The sequence below is a fragment of the Acipenser ruthenus genome, chromosome 4, assembly GCF_902713425.1.
Source record: "Acipenser ruthenus chromosome 4, fAciRut3.2 maternal haplotype, whole genome shotgun sequence".
In the NCBI taxonomy this organism is placed as follows: Eukaryota; Metazoa; Chordata; class Actinopteri; order Acipenseriformes; family Acipenseridae; genus Acipenser; species Acipenser ruthenus.
This window is the reverse complement of record NC_081192.1, coordinates 104669695-104694158: the sequence shown is the minus strand read 5'-3', so window position 1 is coordinate 104694158 and position 24464 is coordinate 104669695. Positions and strand designations below refer to the sequence as shown.

General features: G+C 39.7%; 1 protein-coding gene across 1 annotated transcript in view; it reads right to left on the bottom strand.

The window, feature by feature from the left end:
- The window catches only part of LOC117399539 (PAX-interacting protein 1-like), a 34972-nt gene extending 25392 nt beyond the window's left edge, over positions 1-9580 (bottom strand). The window contains exons 1-6 of the mRNA XM_059023325.1: positions 9119-9580; positions 7905-8039; positions 7397-7440; positions 6922-6985; positions 5455-5568; positions 1236-1991 (exon numbers count right to left, since the gene is read on the bottom strand). Of these exons, the coding sequence (XP_058879308.1) occupies positions 1236-1991; positions 5455-5568; positions 6922-6985; positions 7397-7440; positions 7905-8039; positions 9119-9199 (1194 nt within the window). The 5' untranslated portion in view covers positions 9200-9580. The remainder of the gene's footprint in view (positions 1-1235; positions 1992-5454; positions 5569-6921; positions 6986-7396; positions 7441-7904; positions 8040-9118) is intronic.
- Positions 9581-24464: the final 14884 nt, after the last annotated feature.

Sequence of the window (24464 nt, the reverse complement as noted above, 5' to 3'; positions counted from 1 at the left end):
ATGCATGTTATCGCTACCTTAACAACTTGGCAATCAATTTTCAACAGATTGAATTTGTGTCTCTATCCTGGGCAGAAACAGCACACTACACTACTAATATTGTAGACCATTTTTTCCCACCCGTGTCTTATTTTCTTGTAAATTTAAGGTTTTAATGAATAAACATGCTAGTTTATTAAAAAAACAAACAAAAAAAATCTAAACAAAATATCCCATTAACTGCTTGCACTAACAAGCAAATCCATGCTGTTCTGAAAAAAGTAAATATTAAATGCTCTGTACATAATTTAATTATCCAAGGCCACAACCAAAAAAAGATTGTTACTCAAGGTTAGGGTACTTGCTATCGATGTTTCTTGGATTAGATTGCTACAAAATCAATTGGTCACAGATTGGATGCATTATTATTTATAACTTGCTCTACAGTTCATCTCTAACACATTACTGTTCAGTGTCCAATTACCTGGACTGGTTTGATCTTGATAACTGAAGATTGTTTCTGGCTTTCTAAATTACCTTATTAATGTATCCTTTGGTCAGCCGCTGAAATATTTATGGTGCTACTTAAATGTCAGTAGGCACACTTGGTATTTTACAGTCTGCTATAAAATAGTTATTTTTAAAAGGAGAGTTCAAAGCAGTGCTGTGAAGATCTGTGACCCCTTATCACAGGGTTGCCAGAATACATCACAACTGTACAATGAAAGACCATATTGGGTCCTGATATTCTATTGTAACACTAAAATCCTCCTTGTAATGTCTTGATCCACAGGCAAAATCGATACATGCTGGTAAATCCGATTACAGCTTAAGCCTTTCATGAAAGATTCATCTGCTTTTTTGACCATTACAAAATCAAGGACTCTTAAGTACTATTTACTCTTAAGTAGTATTTTCTAAGATCACCCTTTTCATTAAATTCTTCAGATTATGTTGCTCATCCTTCCCCAGTAACTGTACTGACATGAGTCACAGAAAAGAATAATTAATTAATCAAAATAAAAGTATCTAGGCGATCAAGATAAAGCTGACAGCCAGAAAAAACCAAAAAAAACACAAAAAAAAACACAAAAAACAAAAAAGAGATACATGTGACTAATACAAATATCAACAGGCAGGCAAACGACTTATAGAAAATAAACAAAAAATACATTTTTAAAAGTGCAATAAAGAAAATCCAATTTTCGTATATGTGCTGCCATAGCGAACACAGAAAATCAACAGATTTAACTTACATGTGCAACATTTGATGGCCTGCTAGCTTGCTGAATATCTGCATTATTTGTAATGTTCCTCAACGTCCGTACAGCTGGGCTCCAAGAAGCCATCATTTCCTGCCTCTCTGGTCCCTGTGCACTCTGTCCCGAAGGCACCAAGTTACTCCGTGCCTCCAAGGGGAGAGCACTGCCTGGTGCTGGTGGTACATTAGCACACAAGTTACTCCGTGCCTCCGAGGGGAGTGCACTGCCTGGTGCTACATTTGCACACAAGTTACTCGGTGCCTCTTGGGGCACAATGCTGCCTGGTGCTGGTGGTACATTAGCACACAAGTTTATTAGACCGGAGTCCTTCCCATGGGGCAGCCGGTGCTTAGCAGCCACTGACTGGGGAACCTCAGCTGGGGTCCAGTTTAGGTTCCTCTCCTGTTTCTCTGGCGAGGAGTCAGAGGAATCGTCAAACATCAATTCACTTTTCAATCGGTCGCTCCTCTTCTGCTGCTTTGGGGAGAACCCCTCTGAGCTCACAGGGGACCCCTCACGAGACGAGGCTGGGCTGTATTTCCTTGATCTGTTTTCAATGTAGCTGCCATCAGACTGCGAGCCCCTGTCATATTCTTCCTCTTCGCTCTCCTCCTCCTCCTCTTCCTGGATATTCAGTCGTGGATGGTAAGTCTCCTCTTCCTTTCTGGACTTGTCAACAACAGAGTCCAACACCCAGTCTGGAGTCACTATTTTAATACTGCTGTGCTTTAAAGCACATTCATACTTTTCCTAAAAGAAAAAAAAAACAACATTACAATATTTTTGCATCGTTGGGAGTTTAAGACAGAATACCCAGTGACACTTTCAGAAATTGTATCCAGGTTTTGTTTTCATCAATATTTCAAATTGTGTAGTATGTACCAAATATAAAGACAATATCTTGAAGTGTAATATTTTCTCTAACAGTTGTATTGACAAAACCTCCTCTTTTTTAAAAACTGCTGTCTAATATTATTTAACTTATTACAAAAAAAAAAAAAAAAAAAAAACTTAGAGACATGCACACAACCTAAATTCCCTTCCAAAATCTGAAATCCTAACTATATCCCTGAATTTGGCAGCCATGTTAGGAGAGGTCTACTGTTGCCCGATTTCCATAACACTGAAAATATGCAGGTACTTAAGCCCCAGTTAATTAAAAATGTGAGATTTTGTTGAGCCAAATGATTACAGATAAGTACCTAAGCAAATCATCAATTTTATCAATGGATTTTTTTGTTTTGTTTTTTTACTCGACACTCACAAGGATATTAAAAAAAAAAAAAAAAGCACTCGTAATTTCTGACAACACTTGTGCAAAGGTTTATTGGTTGCCAGCCCCTGTAGTCGAGGGGATGGGGCTATAAAAACTAAACACTCTTCCTGTAATAAACCGAGCACAGCCTTATACACAGATAATACAACGTCTCAAGCTAGACACACCCTGGTATACGTAGATACAAAGCCCTCTGTATTATTGCTGTCTACCAGACCAGTCAAAAGCCCCATTAAATTGAACTGAACACAAAGCAGATGTGTTTGCACTATTCCCATTTTCTTTGAGCAATGGCAATAAAAAAATAAAAGACCTTTTATGGGGTACTTGCTGCTTAATTAGGTACTTGAGGCTATGCAAGTAGGTAGTACAGATGCACCAAATCAAAAACGCACAACTTTGGGTGAGCAGTCAGGAACCACTGAAATGTTTGATTGAAGAGGCTGGATTGAAGCTGCTGATGTTGTGAAGTCAGAAGACATTCTGACAGGCTACCTGATGCATCACTGATGTGAAATGAAAATAACCAGCCAGAAACTGCACATTTATGTTAGACAGGAAGATTAATTCCCAGGTTCACATGAATCTAGTACTGATTTTCAATGCTGGCCCCATCATGCAGTATAACAGATATAACGCATACAAATGAGTTACGTGAAAAAGCTTGTTTACACATGGAATATACTGTTTGTATATCTATTATATATTACGTTCAGTCATCCAATAGTGCATGTATAATAGTATTCATAAGTATATGGGGTTTCCATGCATGTTTTATTCATCAGTGTGTTTGCCATATCTATTGCTCTTAGGCCCGCCACACACAGCCCGACTCAATCTGTCCCGACTCATCTCATCTGAGTCTGCACAGATTCCACGATCAGTTGTGCTTAGTTTTGGTTTGACGTCACAATTGAGTTTTTCCCGACTGGGTGTCGAACACTGCTAAGACTGAATTAGTGACCACAACTAGATCCTGGTGATTACTATGTATGCAGATTTAATTAATACTGCCCTGTACACATTTTTGCCCAACATAGCGTCCCTCATATTATGCATGGCATCGTATGTTGATTAGACGGTGGAGATCGCGCCGCGAAGCAACCAAAAGAAGCGCTTAGCCTAATAATTTAGCTGTTGACCATTTACACCGTGCAAATGTTTCAGGCAGTGTTTGACTTTTTGTATAGTTTGTCTACTACACTTTAGCCTGTGGAAAATAAAATCCAACCTGTTGATTTTTATTTGACTGGTGTTTTTTTCTCAGCGTGTGGATCTAGGAGCTTGTGATTTGTGACCTACTGGAGATCGACGCACTGCATACTTCTGTTTTGCGCAGTAAGAAAATATAGGCTGCCAGTAGACTGATAACAAAAAGCTAAATTGATCATTTACCTTTGATTAGTAAACGCCTAAAAAAAACTATTAAAATGTGCACATATCTGGTATTTTTGAATTCGGGACACTCAGAGCAATTCAAGACTAATGTATTTTTACCTGTGGAACTAAAGCTGTCAATATTCCGCCATCTTGTATGACAAGTTACATGACAAGCTACGTCACTTAAACCTGCTTCACCATTGGTTGACACCCTTATGACTAATCGGTCTCAGTCACTCTTGGTCGGCAATCGCTGCACACAGACAGACTGATCACATCTGAACGAAACTGAGTCTGAAAAAGAATCAACATGTTCAATCTTCAAATCTGAAGACACCCCGACTGAAATCTGCATAATCTTGGTTTTAAGGGCACGCACAATGCTACGATTCATCCAGACTCTGTACGGCCAGTTGAGATGAGATGAGATGAGTCGAGTCGGGACTGCTTCAGTCTGACTGTGTGCGGTGGGCTTTAGAGTGATCAAGCAGTAAAAACAGACTGTCACTATCAGCCAGGAGGTGATGGGACGAGCTTCCCACTTCCAAACCAGCACAACACATTTCCTGGAATTTTGACCTTCTAGTAAAACAAACTTGTATCCAATGCGTTCACCTGAGCGACCGACATTACAGGGGGCAGTGCTGCATTTAACCCTTTCAGGACCAAGCATTCTGTGGGATGCTGCCCCAGGACCAGGTGAGAAAATCCACTAAAAATTTATTTTTTTACATTTTTTTCAAATTTTTTACAGATTTTCCGCCTAGGGCCAGCACTACCCGGAACAACACCACCAGTCACTGTTATTTGTTATCACCCACCTTGAGCACTACTGCACGCACCCGGACCGGTGATTTGTGTTTGTAGTATTGTGGGAGCGGATAACGTGTTATTATTTATTTTGTTTACAAATCGTTATTATTTTCCAGGGGTGTATAGCCGGAGGATTATTGTTTGGTTGCCAGACCATGATTTGTGTAAAAATAAAAATAACATTTCCAAATTGGATTACAGTTTTCACGTGTGATTGATTCTGCACTGCATCACCTCTGCATCCCGTCTTAATCAGCAGCCACCTTGCCACAGTCCCTCTCAGTGACATCACACAAAAAAAAAATCTGAAGGTTAGTCCCTTCCCTATCCAATGATGTGTATTTCAAGACTGTACTGCAAAGTAAGGTGGCCCTGTAAGTCATCAAAACAAAGTGCTTTTTTTGTCGTGTTTATACGATCACAGTCCTAGAAGTCCACTTCATTCTGATCGTGTTAACATGATCCCGGTCCTTAAAGGGTTAAGCTTAGTTAAAGCACAAACATGGTTCAATGCAATACGTTACTGTACATAACCCATGGGGTAAGCTGTTCCCTTGGTGAATTCAATTAGTGAAAATACAGAGGTTGCTGTAATTTTAAAATATGCACAAAATGACATTTTGAAGAGGCAATGACACGTAACCAAGAGCATACAGATTTGGCTGGCTGGTCCCTACCTGTCAACTCAAACCATCCAAAATCATGACTGCACATATGCAGCCAGCATGAAAGCAGTACACTTACCCCGGCTGGCTCAAGTACAATTAAATGAGTACACTTCTTATTCAGGCTCAACTGGCAATCCCCTCCATAAAAGGTTATCAAAGCCCAGAGTGTATTGCGGTCCTCGGACGAAATCTGGTGCAACAAAATATCAATTATGAAAATTAGTTCATGTCTTTCTCTTTTTTTAAGTATGTATTTCTAAGAATGCATATAGACATCCCCCCCCCCCCCCCCCCCCAACTCTCTCTGCTTCTATTAAGGGCAGGTGTGTACAGCTATGGCCAAAAATTTTGCATCACCCTATAGAATTAACTCTGCTCAATAATGCTACGTTAACATACTGAATTACATATCATTTTGTAGTTTTCCACATACTTGAAAACTGACATATGTGACATTTCGAAATCCAACATGAAATACTGCACTACTCCTATGGCTTCCAGTAGACTTTGGCCATATCATTTTGTAGTTTCTTTGGCCATATCATTTTGTAGTTTCTTTTGGCATATCATTTTGTAGTTTCTTTGGCCATATCATTTTGTAGTTTCTTTGGCCATATCATTTTGTAGTTTCTTTGGCCATATCATTTTGTAGTTTCTTTGGCCATATCATTTTGTAGTTTCTTTGGCCATATCATTTTGTAGTTTCTTTGGCCATATCATTTTGTAGTTTCTTTGGCCATATCATTTTGTAGTTTCTTTGGCCATATCATTTTGTAGTTTCTTTGGCCATATCACTTTGTAGTTTCTTTGGCCATATCATTTTGTAGTTTCTTTGGCCATATCATTTTGTAGTCCTCGGGACATGCGTCTTCTGGTTTTCTTAATTGAACTAATCATTTGCTTAATTAGGCCGTTTTAATTGTTCTCAGCTCCTAAAAAGTTACACATTTCAGGTTATTTATACAATGTTACAGCTAATTTGAAATCTGCAACTGTTTAAGAGCTGAAAACAGTTAAAAAGGCCTAATTAAGCAAATTTAAATTATGGGTTTAGTTAAGTAAGTGAGAGCTCAGTTGGAACGAAAACCAGAAGACAGTGGGTTTGAGAAGCCCTGCTGTAGATGATCCTCTCTGCATATTTCCTGAGGTCTATGAGTCACTCAATAACAAAACCATTATACACAATGATTTGTATAATTAGCCCTTTCAAGAACTATTAAATATACCTATTCATGTCTTTGCAATGTCACAGAACGCTTCGACCTTGAATAGGACATTTGTTAAAGGGCAAATAGTGCTAAAAGAGAGTAACGGTGGACTGTTTATTTAATCCCAAAATAAAAGTGATCCTGGGGGTTATTTGCATTGGTTTATTTCATGAACATGTTGTTCAGGAATAACATTAGGGATAAAAAAAAAAAAAAAGTCAAACATCACATAAGAACACAACAGTAAAAAACAGTTATTACTTTAAGAACAAACTTCTTAGCAAGTAAAAATGAGAAACTTAAAAATAATAACAAAATGATTTTAATGTACATACCCTGGGTAAACATGCGGTGACGCCGTAGAAAATCTGCCCTGATTCTGGAGAAAAACCAGCCACTCTATATGTAATTTATCAAGGAAAAACTAAACGTGCTGGAAAATGAAGGCTAACATCATGTAGTACACCTGTTTTGTTCAGCAAAGAGCTGGCAACTTGGAATACAAACATTTAAAAAAAAAAAAAATGAAAAAACCTATGGTGATTATGGCTTTTTGTAAACATTCTTTGGCACAATTTCTTAAAAGTAATTTCATGTTAAGTACATTTTACAGGAGTTCCAAAATGCTATTAGTTTGGATAAATAATATGACATCTTCAGAGAGCTTGCCAGAATTTGTTTAAACTTTAAAACGTTGATATTTGTTGCAAAAACTAAATAGAAATACAGAAACACTGCACTATTCCAACATTAATGCAAGACAAGTGCATATACTGCACTTATTTATGTGATGCAAAACAACAAGGATACGGCAGGAGATCTCCACATCGAACAGACAAGATTACCCAGGATGGCTGCAAAACAAAATTTCAAACATTAATCCTACCAACCTAAAGCAGAACTGGAAATGCTCAGCTGAACTGATCACATGTATAGAAACTCGGGAGAGCCCTAGAACTGCTACTCAACAGCTTGCAGAAGGGGAAACAATGTGTGAGCTGGTAGAACAAGAACAATGTATTTTTGTACTCTTTCCAGCAACTGTACCTTTGTACTACTGTTCTAAAGGTGTACTGTAATCCTGAGAGGTTCTAATAATGTAAACACACAGCAATGAGAATGTTTGATGTTGTTGCTGTGGTAGTGTGAGTCTCATGCCAGGTCGCTGTTGGAAATGAGAATTTGATCTCAATCGACTCATCTGGATAAATAAAGGTTTTGATTAATATATAATAACAGTATACTATGCGGGGCTGTCTGAAACGGTAACGCCTAAAACTGTTTCACCCAAATAATGAAAGGGATTGATAGTCCATACCTTAACAACAGGCAAGTCAAAGACCTCACGTGCCTCTCCCACCTCGGGATTGTCCTCATCGACTGCAATGATGTGTGTAGCGAGCGCATTGTAGGACACTTCTTTGGCTTTCCCAGCCTTCAAGAGCTGAACTACCTAATAATAAATCACAACAACAACAACGATGAAGATCATGATTAAAAGATTTTAAAACAAATAACTTAAAACATTTTTAAAGAAAAGGGTACATTTACATGAACTACATACACAATAAATTCAGATGTTAAATGACAATTATATCTATCTTAATATCACCAAATGTTTAATTGCATTCAATTACAGTCCTGTTGTCATTCATATATATATATATATATATATATATATATATATATATATATATATATATATATATATTCATATATATATATATATATATATATATATATATATATATATATATATATATATATATATATATATATATATATAAACTGTAAAAGAAAAAGGATAAACAGAATGCCATAGTTATTTCCCTCTCTCATTACTCTGGCATACATAACAAATACATCTTGAACGGTAGATGGACAGCATGCTGTATTCCACTAAAATATGACTCATGACTGTTTCAGGGATGGAAATAAGACTACTTATGCATAAGCTTTTAAAAGAAGCTTGGTCTGATTATGGTCTATCCATAATCACCACCAATCCAAAAAGACAAGGCAGGGGTACACTATCTGGCAGGAAGTTCAATCCAGCAACATCCTGCTAGAGCACGCCATTCAATCCCAGACAGGAGCACAACTCGCGCAAGCGCAGTGCAGAGCACACTATTTAGCAAACTGTTCGAATTACCTAATGTAAATACACAAATTAAACGTGCACGCTCCATAAGGAAGCACAAGGTGCTAACAGTTTCGGTAAATAAGCGCACTGGTATGACACAATAAATAGATGCACAGACTTTCATTTTAGAAAGTTAAACAAAAAAAAGATTTTAAAAAATAGAGGCCCTGTTACAAAAGAAAAGCTCTTCTCTGCTGTGTTTTACTAAGGTACACCAACAACAACAGAAGCAATGAATTAGGTTAAGCAATACATACATAATAATGAGTACACACTTGTATACAAATCCATGCATGCAAACCCGTTGTTAAAGCAAATACAAACTATTAGTGCGGCTATCCACACTATTACAATATACCCTCCATACACAGGGCAGATTGTCGCTCTACCTTTTGTTCAATGTCTCCAACCACGTAGAATTTAACATCTTTAAACAGCTCTTCTGGAACCTTGAGCTCCTCATCGGACATAGTTTTTGAAATTTAAAAACAAAATAGCTAGAATATTACAAACTATCTAAGAACAAACACACATTAAAGTTAATGTGTTTTCTCTCTTCCTCCACAACAACCGCCAAACTGCACAGAGCGCGCTTTGGGAGCCTCTAGTTTACGGTTTCAAGGGGGGTCTTCATGAGGAATGATGTTTTGCAGATTTCTCTTTACGACTTTCCGGCCTAATCTAGTTTATTTTTTATATAGATAACTTTAATATCTGACTATGAATAAATTAATAAGATTTTTGGTTTTGAGTGTTTTCACGTTTGTGCTATGAAGAGTATAACCCGTTTCCCCTATATAAATGAGTTATGCCATAACAGAGGAGGAGCCTGCATAACCAATGCTACTCCCCATTTGTAGCGGCTAGGGTTACTTTTTTTTTTTTTTTTACCGCTAGTATAGAAAGGAAGTATAAAAACAAGGCGTGTCTGAAAGGGTTGTGCACTGGTTAATTGAAACATACAGGGTGACGGTATCTGCTTTTCTGTTCAGTCCTTGTACCCGTGTGTATGTAAAGCACGGCCGCGTTTTGCAACACGGACTAGCTCGCAGGCAGGCCTGCAGATTCCAGTTCATGTAGGTTAGTAACACTTACCGGGAAACTTCGGTTGCTAGTTTGGAGCCTTGTTAAAGCGCCCCGCTTTTGCTATTGTATTCACTTAAAAAAAAAAAAAAAAAAGTACAATACAAGACGGTAGTACTCTACTCAGCAGTTTTATGGTATTGCCAAGTTACCATTTAAGTTTGTCTCAAGTGTGTGTTTTACACAGCCACTTAAAGAAGAACTTTATAGAATTAGTCTTAATGCTACAAAACACACTCAAACTCGTTCAGCAAACACAAAATCCTCTCATAATAGCTTTGTTGGCATGGGTCTCCTGAGGTTTTGTGGCAGATACATAGTATTTTTTATTTTTTTTTACCTGACAAATGTAGTTCGCTTTCAATTACCCATCCATTTTTGACAAGCTTAATTAAAAGTTGTCGTGAGTCAATAAAATATACTGTAGTCCTCAGTATTGGAAAACAGAATTTAAATTGTGAAATTAAACTCTTAGACATTTGATCATTTAGTGAATTGATTCAAATTCCCTGTAACCAGTGAAGTGCTAAATAAATCAGTACAATTGAATCATACAATTGAAAACAGAAAATAGTATTCCCCCTGACTGAAAAGGATGTAGGAAAATGTTCACAGCTGGATCCACTGAACACCAGTTGTTTATCATTCAGCCTTGTGATATCACTCTGGCAGTGGAAGTGGTGTGAGGATATTGATGCAAAGACAGTTATCAGTATTAAGAGCATAGCCTCTGAGAATGAGAGTCACTTTTACCATAGTCTTTTACATTGGAAAATGTTAACAGTGACAGAGATTTCAAACCACCCACGTGACCCACATTCCATGGGTCAGACCTGCAAATTGACATTAAAGCCTGCAGACCCATTACAGTCATTGTACAACCCGCAAAATAAAACTGACATGTAAGCTCACTGTACTGTTTGTCATTATCAACATATGATTGTATGTACACTCCATTCATTGATGGGTTCTTAATTCAAATTTTAAATTATATCATTTTAAATCAACCAATAGTCTAGCCCTGCATTGCAGTTGCTGAAACTTAGGACCTATGGATTTTTTAATATGTCCTTTAACGCCAAATGGTTCCTGCATAGAAAAAAGAACCTGTTTTACTGTAAACTGTAAAACAAATAAGAAATAACTGTTGTCTTATTTGTCTATTTCTGGTTTAATCATTTTATTTATTTATTTATTTATTTCCTTTCTGAAAAACAAAAATCATACTAATGACGGTTTGGAATGAAGAGCTTTGAGAATCTAGCCCTTTGTGTCAAATCTCATTTGCAAACTGATTACTCAGGTTAATTCATTTTCACATATGCATTAGGGAATCACACAAACAAATCAAGGAAGCAGTGTTTTGTTGTATCTTACTCAATTAAAACACTCATTAATGATGTAAAAGCCTGACAGACTCGACTCTCGAAGACTGAGGAGGACTATCTAGAACAAGGGTCTCCATCCCTGGTCCTGGAGAGCCTCTATCCAGCAGGTTTTATAGGTGTCTTTATATCATCAGTGGCTAAAGATCTGGAACACCTGTTAATCTTGACTAATTAAGCCAATAATTGGTGCAATTAAGTAATAGAGAGATCGGTTGAAACGAAAACCAGCAGCCACAGTAGCTCTCCAGGACCAGGGTTGGAGACCCCTGATCTAGAAGAACATTATTGACGCTCAGCTTACTATCTTATTGAAGAATTGTATTACTGACACAGCTATATTAAAAATACAGTTCATTGTTTCTCTTGTGTGCAGTATAATTCACTGTTGTACAGCCATACACAATAACTCAAAATATCTCTTAGTAATGTAGAGAACTACAATAATACTCCCAGGACATTGAAGATCTACATCCATTGATCAAACCATACTTCTACTTCTGTCAAGGACAGGTAAAAACAAGGGATTGGACTTTATAGTTTTTCTCAATAAACAGTTCCATTTTTGTTCCCACCAAATTGAATTGTTTAAAATCAGGCTTTAAACCCAATTTCACAGGAAAATGTATTAAAGTCATTTTCAGTCTTAGTTTCATCCCTGCTGCGGTAGTTTAGTTAGTTTGTTTCAAAATACTTTAGCATGCAAATGTAAAAATCTCATTATAATGTCGAAGGTCCGCACTTACCCTTGATGTATTATCATTTTTTCCTGATTCAAAACTTCGGTTTGTGCCTGTTATTTTATGCATGCCTCTCACTGGACCAGGCTGAAGTTGTTTTGATAGTGGATATTCGCAGTACACTGTATAACACTACAATTATACAGTCAGCTTCAACCGCTCCTACCCAGAAAACAAAACACAGGAATGTTTGTCATTTACAAGGTATACTCTTTGTACCTTGCTAAACAAAAGAAAGAAAACATTGCCAGGGTGCAATTAACCCTTTAGCCTCTGGGTGGCACACAATGATACCCCCTACTACTACTGTCGTCTTGATTGATAAAGACACTGTTTAATGTTCTACAGAGGAGTGCCCTTTAGAGTGATGAAGGTGCAATTGTGTATATAACATCATTAACAGAAAATGTTTGTGGTGTGACAGTGCTATCTGCTTTTTTCCCCACATATGGTTTGGCTTTTCTTTCCAGTGCCAGTCAATTGCAAATATATCAGAAAGTGTTCTTGATGTTGTGGAAAGTGAGCAATGGTTGTTGGAGCACACAGACATGGTATGCCTCTTTTGCAGCTGGACAGTGTGATCCACAAAGAACTCTTTCTCTGTGCCGTACAGATTCTATATCAATGAGTTGCTGTTTTTCCACTTTTCAATACCCAGAAGTCATATATGCTTTGCCTCACTATATTTTCCTTCCAAAATTGAATTATGCACTTTCAAAAGTCATTGGGAAATCTCTGAATCTCCCTGAGCATCCTGGGTAAACACTTCAAGGATATGTGGCTCAGAAAGGAAAATTGTGTGCATTACCATCAGATGATTATCAATTGTGCAAGTGTGGCCAGACTTAACATACCTTGACTTGTTGGCACTTTGCCTCCCCACTTTACAGGTTGCAAAGCAAGCTGATGTTCATGCATTTTTGCCTCATTCCCTGTTTTGATATCAGCCTTTCCTTTGTAATAGCAAGAAACTCCAATTATTTTCTTTTTCTTCCATGTTTCCTCAGCTAGCTCAGTTTCTTCACACCTCTTTCTTTTCTTGTACCTGCTAATAAAGGTCCATTCCTTTACTCTTCTATATTTTTATGTGTCTGTCTTAAAATAAGTTTTTCAAAATAATTTGGAACCAATTTTCTAAAGCTGCATTGCTGTCTCTTGTTCTGCCTTCAGTAAGCAGACACCCTGTTCACAAAGGAAAAAGTGGAAGATAGTGAGACAATAATACTAGAACCAAATGTGTACAATGAAATGGGTTTGGTACTTTAGAAATATCCTGGGTTTTATCAATGCAAGTGGAAATATTGTCACACAACTTTACAAAACGGATTCCAAATGGGGAGAGTTTCCTGAGATTTTTCCCAGAATGTTTATCCCCACTTTCACTGCAATTTACTTCACCCTTTTCTAATTCAACAGATGCATCAATTAGTTGTTCAAGGAGCTTCTTGTGATAATCCGTTCCTGTATTGTTACATGGTGACAGTAACAAATAGAGGAGTGACTTCAGGATAGTGTCTGCTTGTTGAAGAGAGGTGACATTCTGAAGTAATGCAAATGTGTGCAGCACAAATGCTCTTAGTTTTGAGCTTGGGAGAAGCACCTTTAGATCTTGGGACACTGTGAATAGTGCACTTTACAAATGTGAAAAACAGATTTTTTTTTTACTTTTCCACCAACATTGCTCATATAATCCCATGTCAAGTTTAAATATGAGAGCAAATCCTCTTTGTTAAAATAAATTAAAATGGAATGAATTAAAGCAAAACTGAAAACAAATTCTACTTTATCAGCAGACTGGACAGAAGGACCACGGATTGATCGAAATGTCCACAGATAAAGAATTAGAAAATAAGATATAGAAGGAACAGTATGGATTGTTGTTAATTACTCTGCTACTGTCATAGACATCCCCTGTTCTGAGTCATGACGGAGTAATGCGTAGTAGAGATCTTGCTTGTCCTCCCATTCTACCTTTGAGGTCACTGAAGCTATCAGCCTGAAAGGCAGGTATCCAATTTCTTGTATATATCCACAGACTGTTTTGCATTGTATTACTTTAAGTTTTCAAATGTCGCTTTATTCAAAATGATATCCATAAACGTATCACTGCTTACGTTGTCTTTTCTCAAATATTCACTGGAAATGGTTTGATAAACAGACAGACTTTTTGCATAGCTCAGATTTCCAGCCTCTAGTGACTCCACTGCTTTCCTTAAACGTATAAAGCGGTAGGATGATGGAGTTTTGTGTTTTAAACTTTGACCTATTCATTTTCTGTTTGATTTACGTGTGTGTCTGGCATTCTGATTGCCTTTCGAGTGGCAGAATGAACCATAGCTGCTGACATCAATAAGTAGTTTTCCCACAGACAGGTTCTTTGGAGATTTTAAAACTGAATTTTTTGCATCCTGTAAATTTACATTTAGCTGGAGCCTTGAAAAGGGGGCATTTCCTTTTTCTTGATTTTTCTACAGTAACATGGCTATATGTGAATACAGAAACACATGTTTTATTCACCTTATAAAAATGTTCATATAGGACATCATTCCAGCCTTTCTGCAGGAAATGGTTTTGAGAACCTTTGTTTTGTTATTTTTGGGGATATCTTTGACCTTTACTCTTCTATATTTTTATATCCTCTATAGCAATACATTCATCTTCTTTAGATCTATTGTCCTTTTTATTTCACTTTCAGGCACACTGTGTAGAGAAGATCGGTCTTTGCAATCAGGATAAAAAAAAGGGACAGATATCCTTAATTTCTTCAAATGTGTTATCAGTCCCTTTTTTGTCCTGATTGCAAAGACCTATCTTCTCTACACAGTGTGCCTGAAAGTGAAAAAAATAGACAATAGATCTAAAGAAGATGAATATATTGGTATAGATGAGGAAAACCCAAAGTGTGGAGATGGTGGCTATAGTTTCACTGCTAATAAGTTGGAAAAGTTTGCTATCCAATTCACTTTTTCTGAATGGAATGGGCCTTTATTAGCAGGTACAAGAAAAGAAAGATGTGTGAAGAAACTGAGCTAGCTGAGGAAACATAAGAAAAAGAAGAGACTTGGAGTTTCTCGCTATTACAAAGGAAAGGCTGATATCAAAACAGGGAATGCATGAACAGCAGCTTGCTTTGCAACCTGTAAACTGGGGAGGCAAAGTGCCAACCAAACAAGGTATGTCTGGCCACACTTGCACAATTGATAATCATCTGATGGTAATGCACACAATTTTCCTTTCTGAGCCAACTATCTTTGAAGTATTTACCCAGGATGCTCAGGGCAGTTCAGGGATTTCCCAACAACTTTTCAAGGTGCATAATGCAATTTTGGAAGGAAAATATAGTGAGGCAAAGCACATATGGCTTCTGGGTATTGAAAAGTGGAAAAACAGCAACTCATTGATATGGAATCTGTATGGCACAGAGGAAGAGTTCTTTGTGGATCACACTGTCCAGCTGCAAAAGAGGCATACCATGTCTGTGTGCTCCAACAACCATTGCTCACTTTCCACAACATCAAGAACAGTTTCTGAGATATTTGCAGTTCAGTAGTTCGGGACAAACACCAATCACAAAATGTTTTAGTACAAATATTTATTGTAGAGAATGCGGAGTATGCGATTTAACAGAAAAGTATGCTGTATATACACATTCATTTGGCATCAAACCTAACTTGGTTTGAGGGTTCGCTGCCTGGCCAACTGGACGAGGCTGAGACCCCCATTTGATAAAACATAAAAACTGTTATTAAGAAAGGAGGAGATGGGGAGGTGGTGGGTTACGATGAAATCAAAACACAACTGAGAGATAAGTGAAGCGGGTATTTATAGTGCTAACAATTTAATTAGCTAATGTGTAAATTGAATGATTCAATTTGGTGACGCGGAGATTGGTGTCTGACCCTCCTCCCGAACTTTAATTATAAATTTCATTTCAGTAGTTCGGGACAAACACCAATCACAAAATGTTTTAGTACAAATATTTATTGTAGAGAATGCGGAGTATGCGATTTAACAGAAAAGTATGCTGTATATACACATTCATTTGGCATCAAACCTAACTTGGTTTGAGGGTTCGCTGCCTGGCCAACTGGACGAGGCCCCCAAAAAGAACAAGCCAGTCTCAATGCCACAATTAGAATTGAATATAGCCCACTTGAAGGTTTAGCCAACCTTTAACAAATGATCATCAGCACGCAGGAGAGGAAAACAAAACCCACTTTTGGGAAATAAACCTCTGGGAATCCATGGCTGATTCGATTGCCCTTCCTCCAGGCAGGCTACTAACACTTAAGAGCACATTTCTGTAAAAGCATTTTTAGGCTCCATAATATTTGTTATAATGTAAACTTGGTAAGCACTGGAGGATCAACAACCTAACCGTTTGATAAGAGAGTCTGGAACTCAGTGGAAAGAGGCTGATATGATTCTGAAGGAATGACCGGAAAACTGCTCAGCTGCGAATCCGGACCTGGAAATAAATCAGGTGAAAGAAGAACAAATGTTGGGTGACGATTGTTCAGTTTTCGTTAATAAACAGCGGGCCTGAGGGTGATGCGCCCTGAGAAAGATGGAGATGGACAAGAGAGAAAGGGGTCATATGGGCTAACATGGGAGTTTAATTTATAAACAAATTGAAAAGCTTTCTCTAATCTTCCTGGTCCGTTTTACTTCTTTTGAGCAGGAAGGAAAGGGTATCAGATGAGGGGATTGCTAGGTCAGAGATTAAGGGGTGAATCTGGAGGTTGAATTTGAGAGCGATGTAGACTCCCAGCACCTATGGGAACCCAAGAAGGCTAAGAGAAAGAGCTGTAAGGTTTTATCTAAAACAGGCAGGAGTAGCTGGAGCAGATGAGAGGCACCAAGAGAGTACGTTGATGGCAATAGGTAGGCAAGCAGGAGGAGAAAGAGATTCTGATAGTTGAAGCCCTTTCAGGATTAGTGAAATTTGTGAGTTGCAGAGTGTAGAGCTGGGACACTGAAATTGAGTTGAGTTTGTAGAAAAACTTGATGCCGGAAATTCAAATCTTATAGCTCTGTTCTTAAGGGACATAAAATAGGATGACGCTACGGGCACTGAAAATGATGGAAAGGAATGTTGAATGCAAAGTGAAATTTTAAAGCAATTCCAGGATGACCAGTACATTTGCAGTGAGCGGGGAGTGATGCTGAGAAGAGTTGTTTCTTGAGCCTGCAGAAATCAGGGAATGCAGCAGGTGGCTCACATGAATGTCAGGTCTGAAAAATGAGGCATCTGAGTTTGCAGGAGGTCATCTTCGGAAGCCAATGCTCTGAATCTCTGCGTTTGGAAACAAGAAAGAGAATCGATTATATTCAGGTGGCCAAGAATGTGTTGAGCTCTGAAAATGAACTGATGAGTAACAGATAAACAGGTAATCCTTCTGAATATTCTCATTATATGGTGGGAGAATGAACGATCTTGTTAAAGATTTAGACTGTAGGTGAATTATGTAAGTGGAGAAGAATGGATTTTGAGCCCAGGAAGACCCCCAAAAGGAGTGTGGCTACAGCAAATGGACACATTTTGCGCAATGACGAGGAGTGATCGGTTATAGGAATAATGCTGAATTCGTTGGGCCATGGAGCAGAAAACCAATTTTCCCTTGTAGTATCCTCCAAAGCCAAGAGAGGGAGCTGCATCTTTGAATGGCTGAATGTCTTTGTGCAGCAGGAGACAGTTGTCGTAAAAGAAAGTACTGCCATTCCTTTCTTTTAGTAGGAGCTCCCACAGGCGGAGTTCCTTGCGAAAAAAAGGAACCAAACCATGAGTATGACATCATTGAGGGAATCGACAGAAAGGTAGGAGATAAAAGCTCTGCCTCGAGGATTTATCCTCATTGCGTACAAATTGCAAAGCATATGACATGGTTTATTTAAATTTCCAGAAAGCTTTTGACAAAGTCCCACATAAAAGATTAATTTCTCATATTGAACGCAGTAGGGATTTGATGAAATGCATGCACGTGGATTAGGGAGTAGTTAACATGTAGAAAACAGAAGGCCTCCAGAGTATGCAGTATTGCGGCCCTGACTGATATTCAAAGAAATGGGAACGGTTTTGAAAGTGTTTGAATAAACTGCAGATAAGCTGAAAGAAGAAAAGCATCTCACAGAGAAGAGACCACTATGGGGTCATGCTGGACACCCATGGCGGCCAGGGAGGTCACTGCAGGGGCCTGCTGAATGCCTGCAGTGAGGGGAGGGTAACCTAAAAGGTTACATTTGGAAGACCGCGGAGCTAAGGAATAGAAGGGGGCTGTGGGGCCCTGTTGAAGCTCACAGCTGGTAGAAAACCATTTGACAGAGAAGGGAGCACTATGGGGGCCTGCTGGACACCCATAGTGGCCAGCGAGGTCACTGCAGGGGCCTACAGTGATGGGGGGTGGGGAACGCGGGAGCAGCCGCTCCCAACTGTAATTACTGATTAGAGGAGACATCAAAATGGAGCAAGGTAACCAGTGGTGTATCACAGGGATCAGTATTAGGTCCTCTGCTATTCCTAATCTACATAATGATTTAGATTATGGCATAGTAAGCAGACTTGATAAATTTGCACACAACACAAAAATAGGTGGAGTGGCAAACACTGTTGCAGCAGCGAAGGTCATTCAAAATGATCTAGACAGCATTCAGAACTGGGCAAGCACATGGCAAATGACATTTAATAGAGAAGTGTAAAGTACTGCACACAGGCAAGAAAAATGTGCATTATAAATATCATATGGAAGATACTGAAATTGAAGGAATCTTTGAAAAAGACCTAGGAGTTTATGTTGACTCAGATATGTCTTCACCTAGACAATGTGGGGAAGCTGTAAAAAGGCCAACAAGATGCTTGGATATATTGTGAAAAGTTTTGAATTTAAAATCAAGGGAAGTAATGTTAAAAATGTACAATGCATTAGTAAGACTCACCTAGAATATTGTGTTCAGTTCTGGACACTTCATTCAAAAAAAAATATTGCTGCTCCAGAAAAAGTGCAAAGAACAGTGACCAGAATTGTCCCGGATTTAAAAGGCATGTCGTATGCAGACAGGCCAAAAGAAATGAAGCTATTCAGACTTGAACAAAGACTACGCGGTGATCTGATTCAAGCATTCAAAATCCTAAAAGGTATTGACAAAGTCAACCCAGGAGACTTTTTGAACCAGGACCAGGGGTCACAAATGGGAATTAGACAAAGGGGCATTCAGAACAGAAAATAGGAGGCACTTTTTTACACAGAGAATTGTGAGTGTCTGGAACCAACTCCCCAGTAATGTTGTTGAAGCCAACACCCTGGGATCCTTCAAGAAGCTTCTTGATGATACTCCGAGATCAATAAGCTACTAACAACCAAACGAGCAAGATGGGCTGAATGGCTTCCTCTTGTTTGCAAATCCTCCCATGCTCCCATGTAGTTTAAATGGCCTAGGAGGGACAGAAGATTGCGTTTAGTAGGGGGGGGGGGGGGGGGGGCGGACAGAAAAGTGGAAATATAAAAAATACAATCCCCTGAGGACAGGCTCAATGGGCATGATTTTAAATGTGTTTGATATATTGGCTTTAGTCAGTCATGCGTTTTTCCCAGCAATTTTGATTAAGAATATGGCGTGGTTGATTTGCATATTGCAGGGAGCAATCTTCATGAGGGACTGTTGATGCTGGATGTGATGGAGTTACGGTGAGCGGAAATGAAGGAAGTTACAGGTGGAATAATACAGGTTCCTTCAATGAAGTTATTACAAATCTGGCAAAATAATCTCTAGATACAAATGCTCAAAACTGCCAATGAGCAAAAAGAAAAGCATTTCACAGAGAAAGGATCACTATGAGGGCCTGCTGGACGCCCATAGTGGCCAAAGAGATCACTGCAGGGGCCTGCTGGACGCCTGCAGTGAGGGAAGGGAACCAGAAAGGTTATAGTTAGAGGTGAAGGGAGCACTATGGGGGCCTGCTGGACACCCATAGTGGCCAAAGAGATCACTGCAGGGGCCTGCTGGACGCCTGCAGTGAGGGAAGGGAACCAGAAAGGTTATAGTTAGAGGTGAAGGGAGCACTATGGGGGCCTGCTGGACGCCCATAGTGGCCAAAGAGATCACTGCAGGGGCCTGCTGGACGCCTGCAGTGAGGGAAGGGAACCAGAAAGGTTATAGTTGGAGGTGAAGGGAGCACTATGGGGGCCTGCTGGACACCCATAGTGGCCAAAGAGGTCATTGCAGGGGCCTGCTGGACGCCTGCAGTGAGGGAAGGGAACCAGAAAGGTTATAGTTGGAGGTGAAGGGAGCACTATTGGGGCCTGCTGGACACCCATAGTGGCCAAAGAGGTCATTGCAGGGGCCTGCTGGACGCCTGCAGTGAGGGAAGGGAACCAGAAAGGTTATAGTTGGAGGTGAAGGGAGCACTATTGGGGCCTGCTGGACGCCCATAGTGGCCAAAGAGATCACTGCAGGGGCCTGCTGGACGCCTGCAGTGATGAGGGGATGTAACCAGAAAGGTTACAGATGCATATTATACAACAGTGGCGGGTGTCGAAACCCCAGGATAGATCGCGGGAGCAGCCGCTCCTAACTGTAAAAACAATCTCTGGATACAAATGCTCAAAACTGCTGAAGCGCAGAAAGAAAAGCATTTCACAGAGAAAGGATCACTATGAGGGCCTGCTGGACGCCCATAGTGGCCAAAGAGGTCACTGCATGGGGCCTGCTGGACGCCTGCAGTGAGGGGAGGTAACCTGAAAGGTTATAGTTGGAGCCAGAATGCTCAGGAACTGCTAAATGAGCCTTTGATTGACAGGTGCGATGGTCCTGCTTTCGGATTTTTCCGGTAGTAGAAGCGCTTCGTGGAGATGCAGTCGGTGCGGGCGAGGTGTTTCAAGTCCGCTTATAATACGTGGAAATTGGGCTAGCTTCTTGAGTCGCGGGTTGGAATTTGTAAAAACACCCATACTGACATGGGTTGGGCTTGTTTTGTCGTGATACTTGGCAACACTGGGTAAAGCAACGATCAGTGCTGACGTCATAGCGCCTGCGACGGGAAGGATGAAATAAAGTAAACAAATTCTCCTTACGTGCTGTAGATTTGAATGGGATGTTGTTGCGACGAAGATAAAGCTGGAGCCGGGAGATCGTCCAGTCTCTGATGTCAGGAGTTGCGGAGGAACGAGTGGCCAGGCAGGAGCCACGGCAGACAGGAGAAGCAGACATCTGGGCAGAGAAGTTTGGAGTGGTAATACCGCCGACCGAAGTTGTCGTGGAGTTGGCCTGGGAAGGGCTGGTTGAACTGGTTGCGTGGATCTCGGCTCCGGGGAAACAGCAAACAGATCATCATCCGCCGAAACGGAATAATCCAGAATGCAGACCATGATGCGTGCATGTATGATGAAATCAAAACACAACTGAGAGATAAGTGAAGCGGGTATTTATAGTGCTAACAATTTAAATTAGCCAATGTGTAAATTGAATGATTCAATTTGGTGACGCGGAGATTGGTGTCTGACCCTCCTCCCGAACTTTAGTTATAAATTTCATTTGACCAAACATGGCTTGACCATCTTGTCTTTCAGAAAACGGATCCATGCAGAAGATCCCAATGCAAGGGAGTGCGTATAACCTCACAAAGGTTTACAGAAGATCCCAATGCAAGGGAGTGCGTACAACCTCACAAAGGTTTACAGAAGATCCCAATGCAAGGGAGTGCGTATAACCTCACAAAGGTTTACAGAAGATCCCAATGCAAGGGACTGCGTATAACCTCACAAAGGTTTACAGAAGATCCCAGTGCAATAGAGTGCTTATAACCTCACAAAGGTTTACAGAAGATCCCAATGCAAGGGAGTGCGTATAACCTCACAAAGGTTTACAGAAGATCCCAATGCAAGGGAGTGCGTATAACCTCACAAAGGTTTACAGAAGATCCCAATGCAAGGGAGTGCGTATAACCTCACAAAGGTTTACAGAAGATCCCAATGCAAGGGAGTGCGTATAACCTCACAAAGGTTTACAGAAGATCCCAATGCAATGGAGTGCGTATAACCTCACAAAGGTTTACAGAAGATCCCAATGCAAGGGAGCGCGTATAACCTCACAAAGGTTTACAGAAGATCCCAATGCAAGGGAGTGCGTACAACCTCACAAAGGTTTACAGAAGATCCCAATGCAAGGGAGTGCGTACAACCTCACAAAGGTTTACAGAAGATCCCAATGCAAGGGAGTGCGTATAACCTCACAAAGGTTTACAGAAGATCCCAATGCAAGGGAGTGCGTATAACCTCACAAAGGTTTACAGAAGATCCCAATGCAAGGGAGTGCGTATAACCTCACAAAGGTTTACAGAAGATCCCAATGCAAGGGAGTGCGTATAACCTCACAAAGGTTTACAGAAGATCCCAATGCAAGGGACTGCATAAAACCTTACAAAGGTTTACCAAATTGCCTCACCTTTACTGTTTGTTCAGTATTCCATGCAATGTATTACTTTGGGTGATATTAAGGATTCATTTAACATTGAGACAAACAAACACCTTCTCTATGCTGCTATATTTAACACAGGAAACAATTTTGTTAGTGCTATTAATGTGGCAATGTGGGAAAAAGCAGATAGCACTGTCACACCACAAACATGTTGTGTTAATGATGTTATATACACAATTGCACCTTCATCACTCTGAAGGGCACGCCTCTGTGGAACATTAAACAGTATCTTTATTAATCAAGACTACAGTAGCTATAGCAATGGGATCTATTTGCATATTTGTTACATTTAACTTTGTATTTTAAAGTTTGGAATTCAACAGAAGCACAGCTACAGCTCATCTTTTCACAGTAATCCTGGGGTCCTTTGTCCATAGCCATATGGACACTCGTCACGGCTGTTACTGAAAATTGTACCCTGGCAATTTTATCTCTTTTTTGTTTAGCAAGATACAAAGAATATACCTTGTAAATGACAAACCATTCCTGCGTTCAGTTTATTTGGTAGCAGTGATTGAAGCTGGCACTATAATTGTAGTATTTTACAGTGTACTGCGAATGTCCACTATCAAAACAACTTCAACCTGGTCTATAGCTGTATAAACCCTTCTTTACTAATCCAATATGTGGATTTCAGTGTCAGATAAATATATAACGGGATCCTTGTACAAAAAAGAAAGACACATTTTTATTACATCAAACATATTTAATTAAAAATAAATGTCATGTCTTGTGCACATTTCAAACTGGCGGATCATACTTGCATTTAAGCTGCGACACTGCTGCATAGGCACAGAAAAGTTGAATTGAACTATAATGGACCATTAGTTGTTTATAGTTGAAGCATATTAACTGAAATCATATTGCGTTAAACTGAAACCGGTATTAAAGGTACATGATTAAAATGTTTATTTTAAATGTAGGGCCTATATATTGTAGTGTTCATCAGGCTTGAGTGAAGCAGGACTCAGGACACAAAGTGGGATTACAAATAATTCCGGTTTATTATTCTGGTTGAAACTGATAAAAACAACGAATCCCTGTTCTGGGCTGGGACTCACACCAAAATAAAAGTAAAAGTAAAAGGAATGTATTCTAGCTCTCTCACTCTTAAAACCCTTCCTTACGCTATTACCCAACTCTCATGCGCTCGTTCCCACTCTCCAGACTTGCCTCAGGATCCTCCCAACTCACTTCACAGCAGCCCCTTTCTTTCAGGCTGTCACTCTGTCTCTCACGGTCTCTTAGCATCCCCTCAGGTTCAAGTCTGCGCGATCTTCCCTTGCAAGGGCATGCCCCTCCTATATAGCCTCGGTTGGGGTCCCGCCTACCACCCGGATCGAACAGTCAGATCCATTCCACTCAACCCTCCAGCTCCTGTCAATTCTGGAAAGGCAAAGAATGACCTGGCTGATGCATCCCTCAGCAGCAGGTGAGACTTCCCCCCACACTCACACACACGCACACACACACACACACACTCACACATACTCTCTCCTTCCCTAATAGTGTTACCCGTTTCCTCACAATGCATGTAACAGAAGAGAAAAGACAGGACAAGACAAACAAACGAGACAGACAAAGAGTCTTGCAACAATGCCATTGCTCAGGTTGTTACAATATATTGTGCAAGACTTTATCTGACTGCTCGAACGTAACGGACATAAAGAAATGTACGGAATAAAGTTTTCAGATGTCTGCAAAAAAAAAAAATGTAAGCAGTAAATGCTTAGAACAAGCAAGCATACTAAGTTAGTGTTATCCTTCACAGTACTAAGTTAACCCACTTGAACATGATCATCACGAATCTGATTTGGTTCACTACAATCAGGATCTTGTTTAGTCTCATTTAGCAGATGATCCACTAGTGGACTAAACCTGCTTAATCCACTAGTTAGACACATCAAGTGGACTAAATTTGTTATGCTGCAATTCACCCAGCATTTTCACCATCAGTATATTATGAAACAAAATAAAAACAATACCGGTAATTGCAAAAATAACAGCGGACATGTGAAATGTCCCCTTATGCTGGACAGAGTGATCCTTAGCAGAAA